Source organism: Lemur catta, chromosome 4 (assembly GCF_020740605.2).
Source record: "Lemur catta isolate mLemCat1 chromosome 4, mLemCat1.pri, whole genome shotgun sequence".
Lineage (NCBI taxonomy): Eukaryota > Metazoa > Chordata > Mammalia > Primates > Lemuridae > Lemur > Lemur catta.
Genome location: NC_059131.1, coordinates 27074270 through 27091241, shown reverse-complemented (window position 1 = coordinate 27091241; position 16972 = coordinate 27074270). Strand labels below are relative to the sequence as shown.

General features: G+C 35.3%; 1 protein-coding gene across 4 annotated transcripts in view; it reads left to right on the top strand.

Annotated features, from left to right (window-relative positions):
* The window catches only part of HEATR5B (HEAT repeat containing 5B), a 90178-nt gene that overhangs the window by 55253 nt on the left and 17953 nt on the right, over positions 1 to 16972 (top strand). For 3 of the 4 annotated variants that reach the window (XM_045549394.1, XM_045549396.1, XM_045549395.1), the window contains exons 26-29: positions 2482 to 2550; positions 7556 to 7735; positions 14450 to 14687; positions 15688 to 15942. In XM_045549394.1, the coding sequence (XP_045405350.1) occupies positions 2482 to 2550; positions 7556 to 7735; positions 14450 to 14687; positions 15688 to 15942 (742 nt within the window). Of the gene's footprint in view, positions 1 to 2481; positions 2551 to 7555; positions 7736 to 14449; positions 14688 to 15687; positions 15947 to 16972 lie in introns of all 4 variants that reach the window. The other variant, XM_045549397.1, reaches the window with a different exon arrangement.

The window sequence follows — 16972 nt, the reverse complement described above, 5'->3', positions numbered from 1 at the left end:
TATTTAGAATCTTAAAATTGATCTTTTGAGGGACCATTAAAAGAGTGAAGAATGTGCAGGAATGTGTTTGAAACTGTAATCTGTTTATTCATATAGAATGCATATCTTTACTACCAATGTCTGTTACATAGTGTCAGTCACCCCACAATTGAAAAAATAATAGTGTCAAACTGTTGTCACTATTTTAAGTTGTGATAGCATATTAGTGATAAAATTAGAATAGAAATCCCAGCCTAGTTTTCCAGTCCTGTGTTCAGATATTTAGCCATACCTTTTAAAAGATAAAAAGAACATTCAAAAGAGTGTTGTGGATTTGTTGCCATTATTTTTGTGTGCCAAGGCTTGATAAGCATTTCTAGAAATCAGCAGCAATTGCCTCCTGTATACTGAATGATAAATTAACTCTTAATAACAGCAGTTAAAAATATTACTGAAAGAATTAGATACTTTCAAAAGTTTTTTATTTTGTTCTCAATAGAGATCTACTTGTTTTTCCTGAGATTTATACCTTTACTTATGTTCTTCAGATGAGGTGCAGTAAATTAATCCTAGCAATGGGGGCTTATATGAAGATAAAATTATGTTAGCAAGGAAAGAATACATTTTTTTTTATTGTGATTATGCCAAAATCTTGGCTCCAGATACATCATACCTCATCTAAAAGCTGTGCTCAAACATACCCAAAATTAAAAATGTGAATAATGTCTAATCCATTGTTATTCAATTATAAGTACAAGTGAATTCTCAATTCTTGGTTTCCAATGACCTTATATCTCTGTGTGCCCATGTGTACCCATCGTTTAGCTCCTACCTATTAGTGAGATATAGTTGTCTTGTATAGCTTTTAGTCCAATTGGCTATATAAAACCGGTGTATAATTGTTTACTCCCAAATACCCAACCTGTTAAAATGAGAGTCTTTTTAAAACCTTTTTATTTCGAAATAAATGATGGGAAGAGGAGCCCATTGTTCATGCCTTCTACATGAATTTCAAATTTATAGAAAAGTTGCAAGAATAGTACAAAAACTATCTTATAGCCTTTATTCATATTTGCTGATTGTTAACTTTGCCTCATTTGTTTTAACATTGATCTCTCTCTCTCTCTCTCTCTCTCTCTCTCTGACTCTCTACCCCTATACACACACACACATACACAAAACTTTTTCCTAACTCATTTAAAAGTAGATTATTTGAATCATGTGCTTTTACCCTTGAACATTTTAGTCTGTATTTCCAAAGGACAAGAACATTATCTTATGTAACCATAGAATAGTTATCAACTTCAAGAAATCCAATATTGATACGCTACTTTTGTATAATCTATCATATTCCACTTTTGTCAATTGGTCCAATAACCTCTTTTATAATATTCCTTCTTCTCCAGTACAGGATCCAATACCAGCTCACATATTGTGATTAGTTACCATGTCTTTAGTCACAGGAAAGGACTCATGATCCACTTCCAAACGACTGTTGATATGCCTTACCAACTGAACTCTGTTGTAAGGGAAGAAATCTCAGTTTAGAAGTTACCTACATTAATTTCTTTATTTGGCTCATACATATTAAATCTACTAATATATCTAAGAATCTATGACTGATGTTGGCTTATTTAAAACTAAAACTCTATTCCTTTATTAATATAACAACAATGCATAAATAATACTTTTTGAGCAGCCTTTTAAAGCATCTCTTTTTGAGGTAAAATCATCTCTGATCATTTAGTGACTGAATTTTTAATACTACTCAGTTATTTAAAGAAATTGATTCAGTTATACAAGATTCACCCATGAGGTAAATACTGTTAAAAATATGTTTTAAAAAATGTAGACAGAATGGGAGGCTGAGGCAGGTGGATTGTTTGAGCTCAGGAGTTCGAGACCAGCCTGAGCAAGAGCGAGACCTCGTCTCTACTAAAAATAGAAAGAAATTATATGGACAGCTAAAAATATATGTAGAAAAAAAATTAGCCGGGCATGGTGGCACATGCCTGTAGTCCCAGCTACTCGGGAGGCTGAGGCAGAAGGATCGCTTGAGCCCAGGAGTTTGAGGTTGCTGTGAGCTAGGCTGACGCCACGGCACTCACTCTAGCTCGGGCAACAGAGCGAGACTCTGTCTCAAAAAAAAAAAAAAAAATGTAGACAGAAAAAAAAAAACCCACCAGAATATCATTACATTATCTCTGATAATGTAACTTTGTTGGAAAATCCTATTTACTATTAAATAAAAACAAAGGAAAATGAAACAAGATTAATTGCCTATTTGACATAGCATTCATATTGATTTGATGATGATAACCTTCTGGAAAGCAAAAGAAAATTGGTATGGTTGAGTTTATTGTAACTGAAAAGAGATAAGGGAGAAGTGATAAAAAAGAAAGGAACATAGATGTATTTTGTGTGTTTTAATCTCCAAAGAGACAATATGCTTTATCTTTTCTACTTATCTGTAAAAATAAAATCCTTTATTCCTTTTTCTAGGTGGGAGCTGCTCTAAGACCAGCCTTTTCACAAGATACACCATCAGATATAATAGCAAAAGCTTGCCAGGTAGGAGGAAAAATAGGGCTTTCTATAGTTGTCTTCTTTTTTTTATTTCAAAATATTAAGGGAGTACACATTTTTTTTGCATGGATACCTTGTATAATGCTTAAGTCAAGGCTTCTGGTGTTCCTGTCACCAAAATAGTGTTCATTATATCCAACAGGTAAGTTTTTATCCCATACTACCCTCCCACCCTCCTCAATTTTTGGTTTCCAATGACCTTATATCTCTTTGTGCCTGTGTGTACCCATTGTTTAGCTCCTACTTATTAGTGAGGTATAGTTGTCTTCTATAAATTCATGGATATCTTAGAAGTTCACTCCTAAGAAAGAAGAGATAAAAATCAAATTTTTTTTATCTCGGAAATAGAACAGTGGCAGTTTTCTTTTTTATTCAGTATGAAATGATGAAATAGTAACTGTTAATTACATTCCTTTTTTTGTCATAGCTGAGGACGTGACTTTGGAATACATAGCTCTTATATCCAGAGGTGAACAGACATAATGAAAATCTTAAGGGGGACTAAAATTAAAGTAAGATATCAAAATCTATAATAATTAAAGAATGTAGAATACCACCGATAGTTAAGGCTGAGGTGGGAAGATCGCTTGAATTCAGGAGTTCGAGACCAGCCTGAGCAAGAGGGAGACACCAGCTTTACTAAAAGTAGAAAAAAGTTATCTGGACATAGTGGTGCACACCTGTAGTCCCAGTTACTCAGGAGGCTGAGGCAGGAGGATCAGTTGAGCTCAGAAATTTGAGGTTGCTGTGAGCTAGGCATACTCTAGTCTGGGCAGCAGAATGAGACTGTCTCAAAAAAAAAAAAACAAGAATACTGATAATTAGGTAATAAACAATAATTAGGTAATTAACATTGTGGTCAAAAACAGGTTATGAAAATACTACAAGTTTGTGGGTATTATCTGAAAGAGAATTTCACAGTGTGGAAATTTCATTGCAAAATTAATTCCAGGGGATGATCCTCACATTAAATCTGCAGAAACTCACAAAACCACCCAGAGCACATATGTTCTTATACCTTTAATAGGTTCCCCTTTTTCATATGACTCATCCTGAAAAAGGATTTGTGCATTAAAGCTCTAATCATTCAGAAAAGCAAATTCTTTATCTGCTTCCCTAAGGATAAAAGAGAAGCAATTCTCTCCTTCCCAGTTTTCTGGAGTACAGCATTTTTGCTTAGAATCCATGACCAAGTTTCATGTGACCTGTATGTAGAAAAGATTCTGCTCTCTGCAATGATAGGTTTAAAATTCTGACTTTGTCTGTGGCTGAATGGGTTCCTTCTATTGTTAAGATTTATTTCTCTGAAGCCTGCTGCCTTAATGGTAGCCTTCAGAAAAATTAACTCCTTCCATCACCAACAACAGACCCCAGAGAGGGAAGAGGAGCCCATTGTTTGTAGGACTTTGTTCTGTGGCTGGGTGCGATGGCGGGTGACTATAATCCTAGTGACTTGGGAGGCTGAGGCAGGAGGGTCACTTGAGGCCAGGAGTTTAAAACCAGCCTGGGCAACATAGTGAGACCCCATCTCCTAAAAAATTAAAAATTGAGAACTGGAACCTGTAGTCTCAACTGGAGGATTGCTTGAGCCCAGGAGTTCAGGGATACAGTGACCCGTGATCACACCACTGCACTCCAGCCTGGGTGACAGAGTGAGACTCCATCTCTTAAAAAAAAAAAGATTTTTTAAACCTATACTGGATCATGGTACAAACCTTGGAGTTAGAGTAGGTAATTTGGTTTGGGATACGGACACACGAATATCAAAAAATCATGTGTAAATAAATATATCACAATGATATTTGTATTATAGCATAGTATTTAAGCAGAGAAAATCTCCCACAAAGCTCCTGACCATTAGAAAAGCAAAGACTATTAGAATTTCATCTTTTAAATAAGTAGCAGTAAAATTTCCTATTATTAAATTTTCCTCAAACTTCTTATATCCTTTGTGGCCCTAGCTGGTTTTTTTTTTTTTTTTCCATAAGAAGTTTCTTCTCTTCTAGTGGCAGGCTTAAATTTAGACCTCCTCCTTGTTGTTGAAAGGAAACCTAGTTTTGAAACAGGTAGAGTACTGGGTTATAAGTTCCTTTGCTTCAGGGAAAGTAAGGAGTTGGCTTACATGGCATCCCAGCTTGTTTGTTAGAATAAATGTCATGGTAAGAAATTTTAAAATCAGGGTAATTCTTAGGTACAATAGGAGAGACCCTCAAATGTCACAAAATTGGGGACGGTAATCAGTGGGTTAATCAAAAATCGTTTAAAACAGGGTCAGATCACGAACATATTGCATACCTTAAATATTTCATTACATCATAAAATTTATAAATTCACTCACCAATTTTTGATGTAGGGCAAGGTCTTTTCTATGAATATGATTTTGCTGTTTCAGTGCTGCTTTGTCTGTCTTCATAAACCATACCCATAATGCATTTTCTATAATTTCCAGTTTCAGGTTCTTTTTTTTTTTTTTTGAGAGAGTCTTGCTTTGTTGCCGGACTAGAGTGAGTGCCATGGCATCAGCCTAGCTCACAGCAACCTCAAACTCCTGGGCTTAAGCGATCCTACTGCCTCAGCCTCCCGAGTAGCTGGGACTACAGGCATGTGCCACCATGCCCAGCTAATTTTTTTTATATAGATTTTTAGCTGTCCAAATCATTTTTTTCTATTTTTGGTAGAGACGGGGTCTCACTCTTGCTCAGGCTGGTCTCGAACTCCTGACCTCCAGCGATCCACCCCCCTTGGCCTCCCAGAGTGCTAGAATTACAGGTGTGAGCCACCGCGCCTGGCCTCAGGTTCTTTAAAGTAGAGAAAGTACTTAGGTTTTTACAAAGAAAACTTAGTGCCAAATTCCCAATCTTTATTATTTTTCTGCAACTTTTAGTAATATTTCTACCATATCTCACAGAAATATTCATCAAATCTCTCCAATATGTTGTTTAGTTTCCTTAGGAATAACAACCTTTTCTTTTTGTGTTGATATTTAATCTCATTTCACCTTAAATTTCATTATATTTTCAGCATTATTTTAACTGGCATTTTAATTTTGCCATCAGTATTTCTTTAACTGATATCAGTTAAAAATGTCCTTATTAATTTTATTAAATTTAGTTTTGAATTCCTTGAGAATAACATTTTAAGAGATTCATGTCTATCAATTCTTAGGAAAAAAAATTTTAAGAGAATAAAAATTTACATAAATATTCTCAACTTTTTAAAAGATTTAAATATGGGAGCACAAGTCCATTAAACATGATTTGAAATCCAAATACTCTGAAAACCAAATGTTTTTTCATGATTTATCTGTTAGCAAAACTTGAGCTAGCTTGTGCTTATTTGGCCCTGACGTGCACCTAAGCAAGGCTGTAGTATTGATAAATCTTTTCTTAGTGTGATTCGTAATACATTTCGTTGTAGATATGTCTGTGTGTTAATTATGGGGTGGTGCTACACATCTTACTAGGTGTTCCTTAATGAGGTTCATGTGCCTTGTTACTTTTACCCAAAAATTGTAAATTGTGAGACACATCTTAGTCCAGGGATTTCAGATGAGAAAGTGAGGACATGTAGTCATTATTGTTGATGATGTTGCACTATGAGCCACCCCTTCCTTCTTGAAATTCTTCCCTTGGCTCCATTTTCACTGCACTTGCCTGGTTTTCCTTTTGTTTTTCTGATGTTTTCTTTTGAATTTCTTTCTTTATTCTTATTCCACTTGTTCCTTAATTGTAACTATTTTCCCTGTGGTCTGGGAAAAGCTTTTTTTTTAAACCGATTTTTGAACGAATTTATATAGTAACAATACTTTAATTGTCATCTTTTTGTGGGAATTCCCAGATTTTGATAGTTACCCTTGAACTTGCTTCTGAAACTCAGATCCAAGTTTTTAATTGCCTGCTGAGTATCTTTCCACAAGGCACTTTGAACTCAGCATGTAAAAATGTTCAAAAATCAAAATCATGCTCATCTCTATTAAATTTTCCTGTTTTCCTGTATTAACTCCCTTAAGTAGTGGTGTCACCTTCCTTCCATTCATCCAAATGAGAAGCTTAGACAATAAAAATTTGGCAATTTTTGATTTCTCACTTTTTGTATCTCCCTGTCCCTATCCCCTAAAAATATCTAATTGGCTTCCAAATCCTGTGATTTCTACCTTCAGGCCTGTCTCAGATGCCTCTCCTTTTCTGTTTTATTCCCAGTTTGATCCATACCTTCTCTTTTCTGTTGTATTATAAAAGACACTTAAATGAACATATTGCTTACTCTCTATACCATTCCTTCCTATACACTTTCCTAAGTGCCTAATAATATCATCACCCTGCTCAGAAGCCTTGGAAACTGATGATTGTCTGCTGAAGGAAATCTGAATTCAGGTTGCGTGGAATTTAAATTTTACCATACTCTGCTCCCAGCTAACTTTCCTAATCACATGTCTTCCTCATGTAACTCCCCTATGTCTATATACACAAATCTTCCTGATACCTAAACATTCCCATTTCTCCTGCTAAAATTAATTTCTCCCTTGTCTGTTTTTAAATGTAGTATCACAGTCATAAAATGTTCCCGTGTGTTCATTCAATCTGTGTTTTCTTACTTGAGGATAGGGACTAGGTTTTTTTCCTTTACTTTTGTTTTTTAATCTCTTCCATGGCAGCTAGCGTAACCCTTTGCCTGTGGTAAGCAGAAATTTTGTTGAAGAATTATTTAATACTGAACTGCTTTGGGTGGGAAATTATTTCTTTTAACGTTTGTTAAATTTGACGGTGGAAACATGGTAAGTCAATATTGTTTTGTTTTCTATGTAGGAGTACAATAAAATCTATGCTTGGTGTTGATTTGCTATAAAATATGTTATTAAAGCTTTGCATTAGGTAATTTTGTTTTGTTCTTTAGTTTTGTGTTTTTTTCCTCAAGAAAAATAATCATGTATTTACTCCATTCTCTCATATACAATGTTAATTTTTTTATACACAAAAACTTTTGTGGCTAGGTATGTAGTACATGGATTGGAAGTGGAGTTGTCAGTGATCTCAATGATCTCCGTCGAGTACACAATCTTCTTGTTTCTTCTCTGGACAAAGTTCAGGCCGGAAAAGGATCTTCCAGCCAACTGTATCGAGAGAGTGCCACAACCATGGAAAAACTCGCCGTTCTCAAAGCATGGGCAGAGGTAATAATAGCCTATTGTTTTTCAACCATTTCTCCATCCATGAGAAAATATTCTCCTAGTCCTGTTGGTTAAAAAATTTTGTTTGGATTTTGTGTTTTAAAAACTGACCCTTTGGTATGGAAATGCTTTTTGAAAATCTGTTGATGAGTTTATTAAAAACCTCTATCTTGAGGAAGGGCTCTCCTACTTAATATGGGGAAATTAGGTGGGGAACACCCAAAAATATAAACAATAGAAAATATTTTATGCCAAGAATCTTTTATTTGATTAAATTTCAGGGGACGTGCCACCTCGATATCAAGGTTGCAGGGGGTTTGTTTGTTAGTTTGTTCAGAGGTGGGTTCTCACTATGTTGCCCAGGCTGTACTTGAACTCCTGGGCTCAAACAATTACCCCATCTCAGCCTCCTGAGTAGCTGGGACTACAGGCATGTGCCCCCATGCCCGACTTGTTTTGTTTTTTAATAGCTGGTTTTATCTCTTTCATTCTGATAGCCACTTTTAAAAATGTAATTATGCTGTTTTAAATTCACTTTTCTATATTCCTTCTGCTAATTGCTATTAAATTCTTATTTTCTGCTTTCCAGTATTTCAAGTAACTAATTCCTTCCTCTACCAGCCCAGTATCTCACTTCCCTATTTTTGTGGTATTATTTAGCAGCGAGTAACTGAAACCATAGAAAGCAAAACTGCAAATAAGAGGAGACTACTGTAATTATTAGTATTTAAAATTTTCTGCTAATCTAATACTGACTTTTCTCATTCCCTTACTTCCCACCCTCTGACTCATTCTACAAAGTGTTATCGAGCATCAGCTCTGTGTCAGGTTAGCAGTTGAGGATACAGTGGTGAAATGTACCACATTTGTTGAGCAAGACAAACTAGTAAACAAGTAGATGCAACAAAATGTAAGGAGTGTTATCACAGGGGAAATACAGAATGTTTTGAAACACGTAGCAGAGACACAGTAGGCTGAAGGCTCAGACTAGGTTTTTTGGAGAAAGTGAGGCTTAAATCGAAACATGAAGGCTAGGAGTGGACTTTAGTTAGGCATGAGTGTGAGGAGGAGACCATGCGGAGCTCAGTGCTGTCGGCTCTTCCCCTTCTGTCTTCAGCATCTTCCTCTGTGTGCCCTTTCTCTTTGCCTGTGTTCCTCCCCGACTCAGCATCCCCTGCTACTTACTGCTTTCTCTCTCTTCACAGCTCAATTTACTGAAGGAGTTTCATCATCTTCATTTCCTCAACTGTTCGCTCACTCACTTTCCAGTTCCCTGCCTTCTGGGTTTACTCTCACCACTCCCTGAGATCACTCCCACTCAAGTCACTAATAATGTAATTATCCAAATCATTGGATACTTTGCAATTCCTGTCTTACTTGGTCTTTCTACAGCATTTGATATTGTATTCTCTAGAAACCCTTTGCTTTCCTGGAGCTCTATGATACTACTCTTTCGGTTTTCCTGTTTCCTTTTCACTGTTCATCTGAGTATCGCTGGCTTCTCTTTGCCTGCCTCCTCTTTAAAGGTTAATAGTTTTCTTGTTTCTCTTCTTACTCTTCATACATTATGGGCAGCCTTATCCATACCCATAGCCTATAGCTTTCACTTATAAATTAAAGAGTCTAAATCTTTTCCACTCAAATCTCTCTAATTTCTAATCCCGTATGTCTAGTTGTTTACTAGACATCTCCACTTAGATGACCTGTAGATACTGCACACTCAATGTGTCTAAATAAGACAGTTTTCTTATCCCTCTTTTTTCTTCCTAATCCTGAAGAATGGTTTTCTTTCCTGTCTTCAGACCAGAACCTGAGTATTGGTGTTAGCTACCTCTTCTTCAGCAACCTCCCCCATCTTACATCTAATAAGTAACTAATTCCTATTTATTTTACTTCATTAGTATCTTTCAAAATAATATAATTTTTGTTATGATGATAAAACTCCTCATTGTACAAATTCACAATATAGAGAAAAAGCATAAAAACTAAATTAAAGTTCATCTGTAATATTATCGTCCAAAGATAACTACTATTAATATTTTGGTATATATCACTATGCATGTGTGTACATATAAATCTCTATGTCTACATAATGTGTGTATGTTTGTATATGTAGGTGTGTATATCTTTTTTCAAAATAAAAATGGAATCCTATTCAACATAGTAACTTTTTAAAAAACATAGCAATAGATCATGTGTACTTTTCCATAACTGTAAATGAAAAGGAATGCTTCCTCTCTTTCCCCACAGCCTTGCTTTGAGTCCTCATCATATGGCACCTGGTCTATGCAATTGCATCCTAATTTGTTTTTTCTACTATTAGTTTTTTCTTCCCCTAGCTATTCATATACAGATTCTCAGAATAATCATTCCAAAATGGAGATTTTGCCTGGGCGTGGTGGCTCATGCCTGTAATCCTAGCACTTTGGGTGGCTGAGGTGGGAGGAATGGTTGAGGTCAGGACTTAAAGACCAACCTGGGCAACATAGTAAGATCCCATCTCTACAAAATATTTTTAAAAAATTAACCAGGTGTGATGGGTAGTGCTCGCCTGTAATCTTAGCTACTCAGGAGGCTGAGGTAGGAGGATCCCTTGAGCTGCAGTGAGCTATGATTGTACCACTGCACTCCAGCCTGGGCAACAGAATGAGACCCTGTCTCTAATATAAAATGCAGATTTTTGAAAAAGAATATAAATTGACAATTCACAAAAAGGAAACAAAGCTGCAAATAAACATATGGAGGAAAAGAGATTTTAAAAAATTCCCCAGCTAAATTAACATTTTTTAAATGACTGTAAAACTTTTCTAAAAGGTGATATATTTCAACACATTTTCAAAAAATGTGCACATTTGTTGACCATTTTATCCTAAGGAATATTTAAGGATATACAAAAAGATAGGGTATTTATTGTGGTGTTACTATTCACAAAAAAGTGGAAATAACCTACGTGTATTTCTTGATCCTGGAAGATGATAGTATTATGTTAAGTTAATAGAAAATTGGGTTACTGGATCATATGGTAGTTCTATTTGTAGCTCTTTGAGGTATCTCCATATTATTTTCCACAGAGGTTGTACTAGTTTGCAGTCCCACCAGCAGTGTATGAATGTTCCTGTCTCTCTGCATCCATGCCAACATTTATTGTTTTGGCACTTCTTGATAAAAGCCATTCTCACTGGAGTTAAGCGATATCTCATTGTGGTTTTGATTTGCGTTTCCCTGATGATTAGAGATGTTGAGTATTTTTTCATATTTTTTTGGCCATTAGTCTATCTTCTTTTGAAAAGTTTCTGTTCATGTCCTTTGCCCACTTTTTCATAGGGTTGATTTTTTCTTGTTGATTTTCCTGAGTTCTGTATAGATTCTAGTTATCAGCCTTTTATCATATGTGTAGCATGGGAATATTTTCTCCCATTCTGTAGTTTGTCTGTTTGCTCTCGTGATAGTTTCCTTGGCTGTGCAGAAGCTTTTTAATTTGATCTGGTCCCATGTATTTATTTTTTTTTTTGCTGTGATTGCCTTTGGGGTCTTCTTCATAGATTCTTTGCCTAGGCCAATGTCTGTAAGAGTTTTTCCAACACTTTCTTCTCGAATTCTTATAGTTTCATGCCTTAGGTGGGGCAAAGGCGATATATGTAACCTAAACATTTGAATCCCCATAATATGCTGAAATAAGAAAAAATAATAAAAAATTGGGTTAGAAATTATACACAAACACATTATTTAAAAGATTGTATGTTTATACAACATGTCTAGAATGTTAATAGTATTATATCTGTTATATATAATATAGGTGTGAGCCACCTCGCCCATCCTGTGGGTGGTTTTCATTTTCTTCATTTTGCTTTTGCTTTTGATTTTTCTTTTTTTTTTGATATAGTATCTAGTAAGAAAAATAAGCCTAAAAATTTGTTTTAAAATTAGTCTAAAAGATATATTATATATTTTAGGTAGAAATGTAAATATAGAATTCTTTTAGAAAGCTTTTGACAGTGTGCCTATTCAGAGTCATAAAAATATTTATAATCACTGACCCAGTAATTCCATTTCTGGGCCTGTATTCTGGAGAAAAATACCCAAAATATGGAAAAGTTTACAAAACTGTTTACTTACAACATTATTTATAATGTGAAGAAGTGAATACCTTATGTCTTTGAAAATTGTGTCTCATCTAAGATTCCCAAGGCTAAGTAAAGAATCAGAAGTGAATATAAAATTTCAACTGTAGGGGAATTGTTAGATATATTATAGGTCATCCACTGCAGCCATTAGAATAATGGTTATAAAGACTAGTATTCACATGGAAAAACCTCATGATACATTAATCAGTAAAATTAAATACAGAATTCTATGTATAGCAAAATTACAACATTAACATAGATTATGAAAACCTGGAAATTGAGATTATGAGTCATTTTTAAACTCTTATTTTCTAAACTTTTTGTAGCATTATTATTAAAGTAAAATTAAAAGTTGAGGAAAAATACATACATGTGACCTTAAAATCCTGCAGTGACACCCCTCCTTCCCCATTGCCTACAGAGTAAAATCTTTAACTATTTCCACCTTATAGCCTATGTTTAGTCTATACCAAAAACTTGTAGTTTACTCAAAATGCCATGCAATTTCCTGTTTTTATGCTTTTATTCTTGCTATTCCTTCTGCCTGTAATCTCCCTTTCCATCTTTGCTTCTGAGCAAGTGAACTTTTGTCCTTAAAAACTTCCCCCCCTTTCTCTTACTCCCAAGGTTAAGATCTGTTTATCCTTGGTGCTCCCTGGGATTTACTCATTCATCGCACAAACCATCGAGTGTTCATTAGGTGTCAGACACTACCTTGGCACTGGGTGGCGTATAGTAGGGAAGATAAATCATTAAAAACAATTTTTTAAAAATTCCTTCTCTCAGCACTTTTTAACTCCCCTATCATTATATTAATCTGTGAGTTCACAGAAAGCAAAAACCATGTATTATATGTCTGTCTTACGTCAGGTCCTAGAACAGTAACAAATGTAAAAGGCAAAAGGTACCTAGTAAAGATTTGATCAGTGAATGGTTGAATATACTTATAGTTCTTATGGTGACATTTTCTTTAAATGTCAGTATAATAACAAATTTTGGAAGGGGGGAAACAAGCTTAAAACAACTAGAAAATATTATTGTGATACATTTTTATAACATTAGATCCAAAGTACTTATTTTAGATTTTAGTCAATTACTGTATGTCTTCTCTGTGCTGTAAGTCGGCTCAGTGTAGGAATACAGATAAGACACAGTCCCTTCCATCAAGAAGTTTGCAGTGCACCGATACAGATACCATAATTAGACTTTCCCATTAGGTGTTATGGAAATAATACTGTGTAGGGGGAAAACAGTTTTCTCAAGATTTTTATCTAGTGCAACTTTTTTATTTCTTGCTCTCATTCCTTTATTTTTTGCTTTCTCATTAATATCTTATTCAGCTTTGTACGTGCCAGTTGCCAAAGCCTAAATGTACATACAAAAACAAAGGAAAACAAATATGACTCAGCAAAGAATGTTTAAAATTATGTTTTAGGAAAGTTGTTATGTCTTTTGGTTCACAAAGTAGAGAGAAATAATACAGATCCTATATGTGACTATCAAATTATTTTATATAGACCCAGCTATCTGTTGTAAATGTTAGATTGCTAAATATCATTTAAAGACTATGTGAGAAGGGGTTTCGAAGGGTATTTATGGAAATCCTTTCTCTGGCTACTTCCCCCCCTCAGGCTTTTTATTTGAATGCTGTCTGATTGTGTCTAATAGGTCTAGGAAAATGAAGGCAGAAACAGAAAGTCATACCCTATGGCAAAAAAAAAAAAAAAAAAAAATACAAAAGGAAGGCTTTGTAAAGTAGAATAAGGGAAACCAGAAAAACTCAAAGTAGTCTACTGAAGAAGTATGCCCTGAGTGGAATAGTCAGATCAAGTTTTAAAAATTGCTTCCAGAGCCAGGCATGATAGCTCATGCCTGTAATCCCAGAAATTCAGGAGGCTGAGGCAGGAGGATTGCTAAAGCTTAGGAGTTTGAAATAAACCTGGGCAACATGGCAATACTCTGTCTCTAAAAAAAAAAATAAGAAAAATTAGCCAGATGTGGTGTGCTCTCCTGTAATCCTAGCCATGCAGAAGGCTGAGGCAGGAGGATAGCTTGAGCCCAGGAGGTCAAGGTTGCAGTGAGCTGTGATCAGGCCACTATACTCCAGCCTGGGTGACAGAGTGAGATCCCATCTCGGGTGTGGGGAGAAGAAAGAAAATAAATAAATAATTTTGTAAAAGCTGATTAGGGCCAGTAAGGTTTAGTTAATAGTTAGAAATGTGACCTCTAGTTTTAAGTTCTAAGGCAACTTAGAGAACAGTGAGATGATGGCGATGCCCATTATTGCTCTCTCTCTTCAGCCCTCAAGGCTGCTGGCTGTCCACTGGTGTGTGAGGAAGTTGTTGTCTTCCTTGTTTTCAGATTTTACTTGGTCATTTTAGAGGATTAGTTAAAATTTTTTTGCCTCTTAAAAAAATTGTCTCCAAAGCAAGTGGAAGTATTCTTTTGTGGTTATTAGGAAATCATGAAGTTGTATCCTTTGTAATATCTATACCAAATTACCTTTGATGTCAACTGTATAATTATAACAACATAAAATATCTCAGTTGTAATCTTATGCCTTGTTATTTTCTCCTCCTGAATATTTTATTAGGTATATGTGGTTGCTATGAATATTAAAAAGGAAGCAGAGTCAAAACCAAAAAGAACAATTAAAAATACTGATGATGATGATGACGACTATGGTACAATAGATGAACTACCACCAGATAGTTTAATAACACTGGTACAACCTGAATTGCCGACACTCAGCCGCCTGTGGTTGGCAGCATTAAAAGATTATGCGCTTTTGACTTTACCAGCTGAATTTGCTAGTCAGCTCCCCCCAGATGGTGAGTATTGCATTCAGAATTTTGCTCTTAGGGAGTTCAAAATAGTAAACAAAATGGACTTGGTAGAGGCTAGCAACAACAGTAACACTAGTAACGTCTTAAATTTCTGTGGACTTAAACTTGGCATTGTCTCATTTAGACCATGTTCTCCGGATTGAATTTGTGGATTCAAGATATAACATAAAGCTTTTTTGTTAGCTGAAGCAAACATGTTAGCCTTGTTTTATAATAATAGCTCTATGAGCTAGGATACTCTAAATAACTATGGATAACAAGTCATTATTCATAACCATGATAAACTATATTACTGTACAGTCAGTGTATGTATTTTTATATAAATTCCTTATCTACCAATGAATTGTGTTCCTAAAGTCCTTTGCAAATTGTTTGTACTTTAGTTTTCCTATTGAAATCAATATAGACATTATCTTGAACATTTTTTTTATATTTAGAAACTGTATTATCAGTTCCTACTCAAAGAACCCATTCCTCTCCTCATGTATCAATGATACCAATAATGGAGTTTCCCCCTTTTTTCCTTCCTTAATCCATCGTAACAGCAGGGAGAGAGATGAGGAAGTCCTCAGTGTTCGTAGTGGAAATAGGAGGTGAGGAAGAATAGCAAAATAGGAGAAAAACAGAAAGAAGAAACAGAGTTCCGTGGTTATAGTAGAAAGAAAGAGTGATAGGGTTTTAAGAGCCACTGGCAACAGTAAAGAGGTAAATCCTGTGACAACAGGGTGGGAAAAGGTAAGGATACTTAGTGGCATCAGCAGTAGCAGAGGACAGGCTGGAAAACTAGCATCAGTGAGGATAAGACAGGTATCCCAGTTCATCAGCTATAGGAAAGTGGCTAATTTTGGTGGCTCTGTATAGAAGAGAGTCTCTTTGGCCACATTGTTCTTTTGTATGTAATAGGTATTTTTAAGTTAATCGTTCATAAATGAGTGAACACTTGTAATAGAATCTGGTAATGTTAATTGATTTGATTGTTTTATAGGTGGAGCATTTTATACTCCTGAGACTATTGATACAGCTAGACTTCACTATCGTAATTCCTGGGCTCCAATTCTCCATGCGGTGGCACTTTGGTTAAATAGCACAGGATTTACATGTTCCGAGTCCACAGAAGCAGCAGCAATATCTGGCTTACAAAAACGTTCTGCACCTGTCAATTTAAACCAGGCATCAGGAGCAATGGGTAGTGCTAAGTCTTTGCCAGAAATTAACAAAGACAGAATGCATCTGATTTTAGGTAGGTGTGTATTAATGTATTTTAAGATGTATCACTTCTGAAAATTCTTATCTTTCATTTTTATCCTATGGAAAAGTTTTGTACAGTATAGCATAATTCAGAGAAGGAAAAATAAAAGGATTTTCACCTTGCCTTATAAATTGTCAATTTAATTTATAATCTAAATATTAAATTATTAAAAACTACTCCTTAAAAATTTCAGCTTTCATTTTCACTTACAGAGCAACAATAGGTTTTCTTTTTACTTGTCACTTAACAGATGATCCCATGAAGACAAAAAGTTTAAGCGAATTTAAATGAATCCTAATTTATAATTGCTTTGTAGATACTTTTTTTTAACATTTAAGAATTTAGACCGGGTATGGTGGCTCACACCTGTAATCCTAGCACTCTGGGAGGCCGAGGCGGGTGGATCTCTCGAGGTCAGGAGTTCGAGACCAGCCTGAACAAGAGCGAGACCCTGTCTCTACTAAAAATAGAAAGAAATTATCTGGCCATCTAAAAATATATAGAGAAAAAAAAGTTAGCCGGGCATGGTGGCGCATGCCTGTAGTCCCAGCTACTTGGGAGGCTGAGGCAGTAGGATTGCTTGAGCCCAGGAGTTTGAGGTTGCTGTGAGCTAGGCTGACGGCACGGCACTCACTCTAGCCCGGGCAGCAGAGCAAGACTCTGTCTCAAAAAAAAAAAACAAAAAAAAATTTAAGAATTTATACATTCTAATGAAGCGTTTAGTCATCTTGTATTTTTTGAGGGCAAAAAGGAATGCAGCCAATAAGGTGTAAATATAGAATTTATCAGTAGATCTCATAAATGAAAATGTGAAAAACTTCCAAAACAATGACCTTACCTTTATACAAATTAAGAACAACTCTTACTGGTGGTATGTATTGTACCTCTATAGCCATTTAAAACCTTTGATTATGAAAATTTGTTTGGCAACCATTTAATGAAAAATAATTTTATAATGTTCATAATTTATTCTTAATGTATTATTTTTAAAAGTCCTAGAAATAAAAAATGGAATATCTTC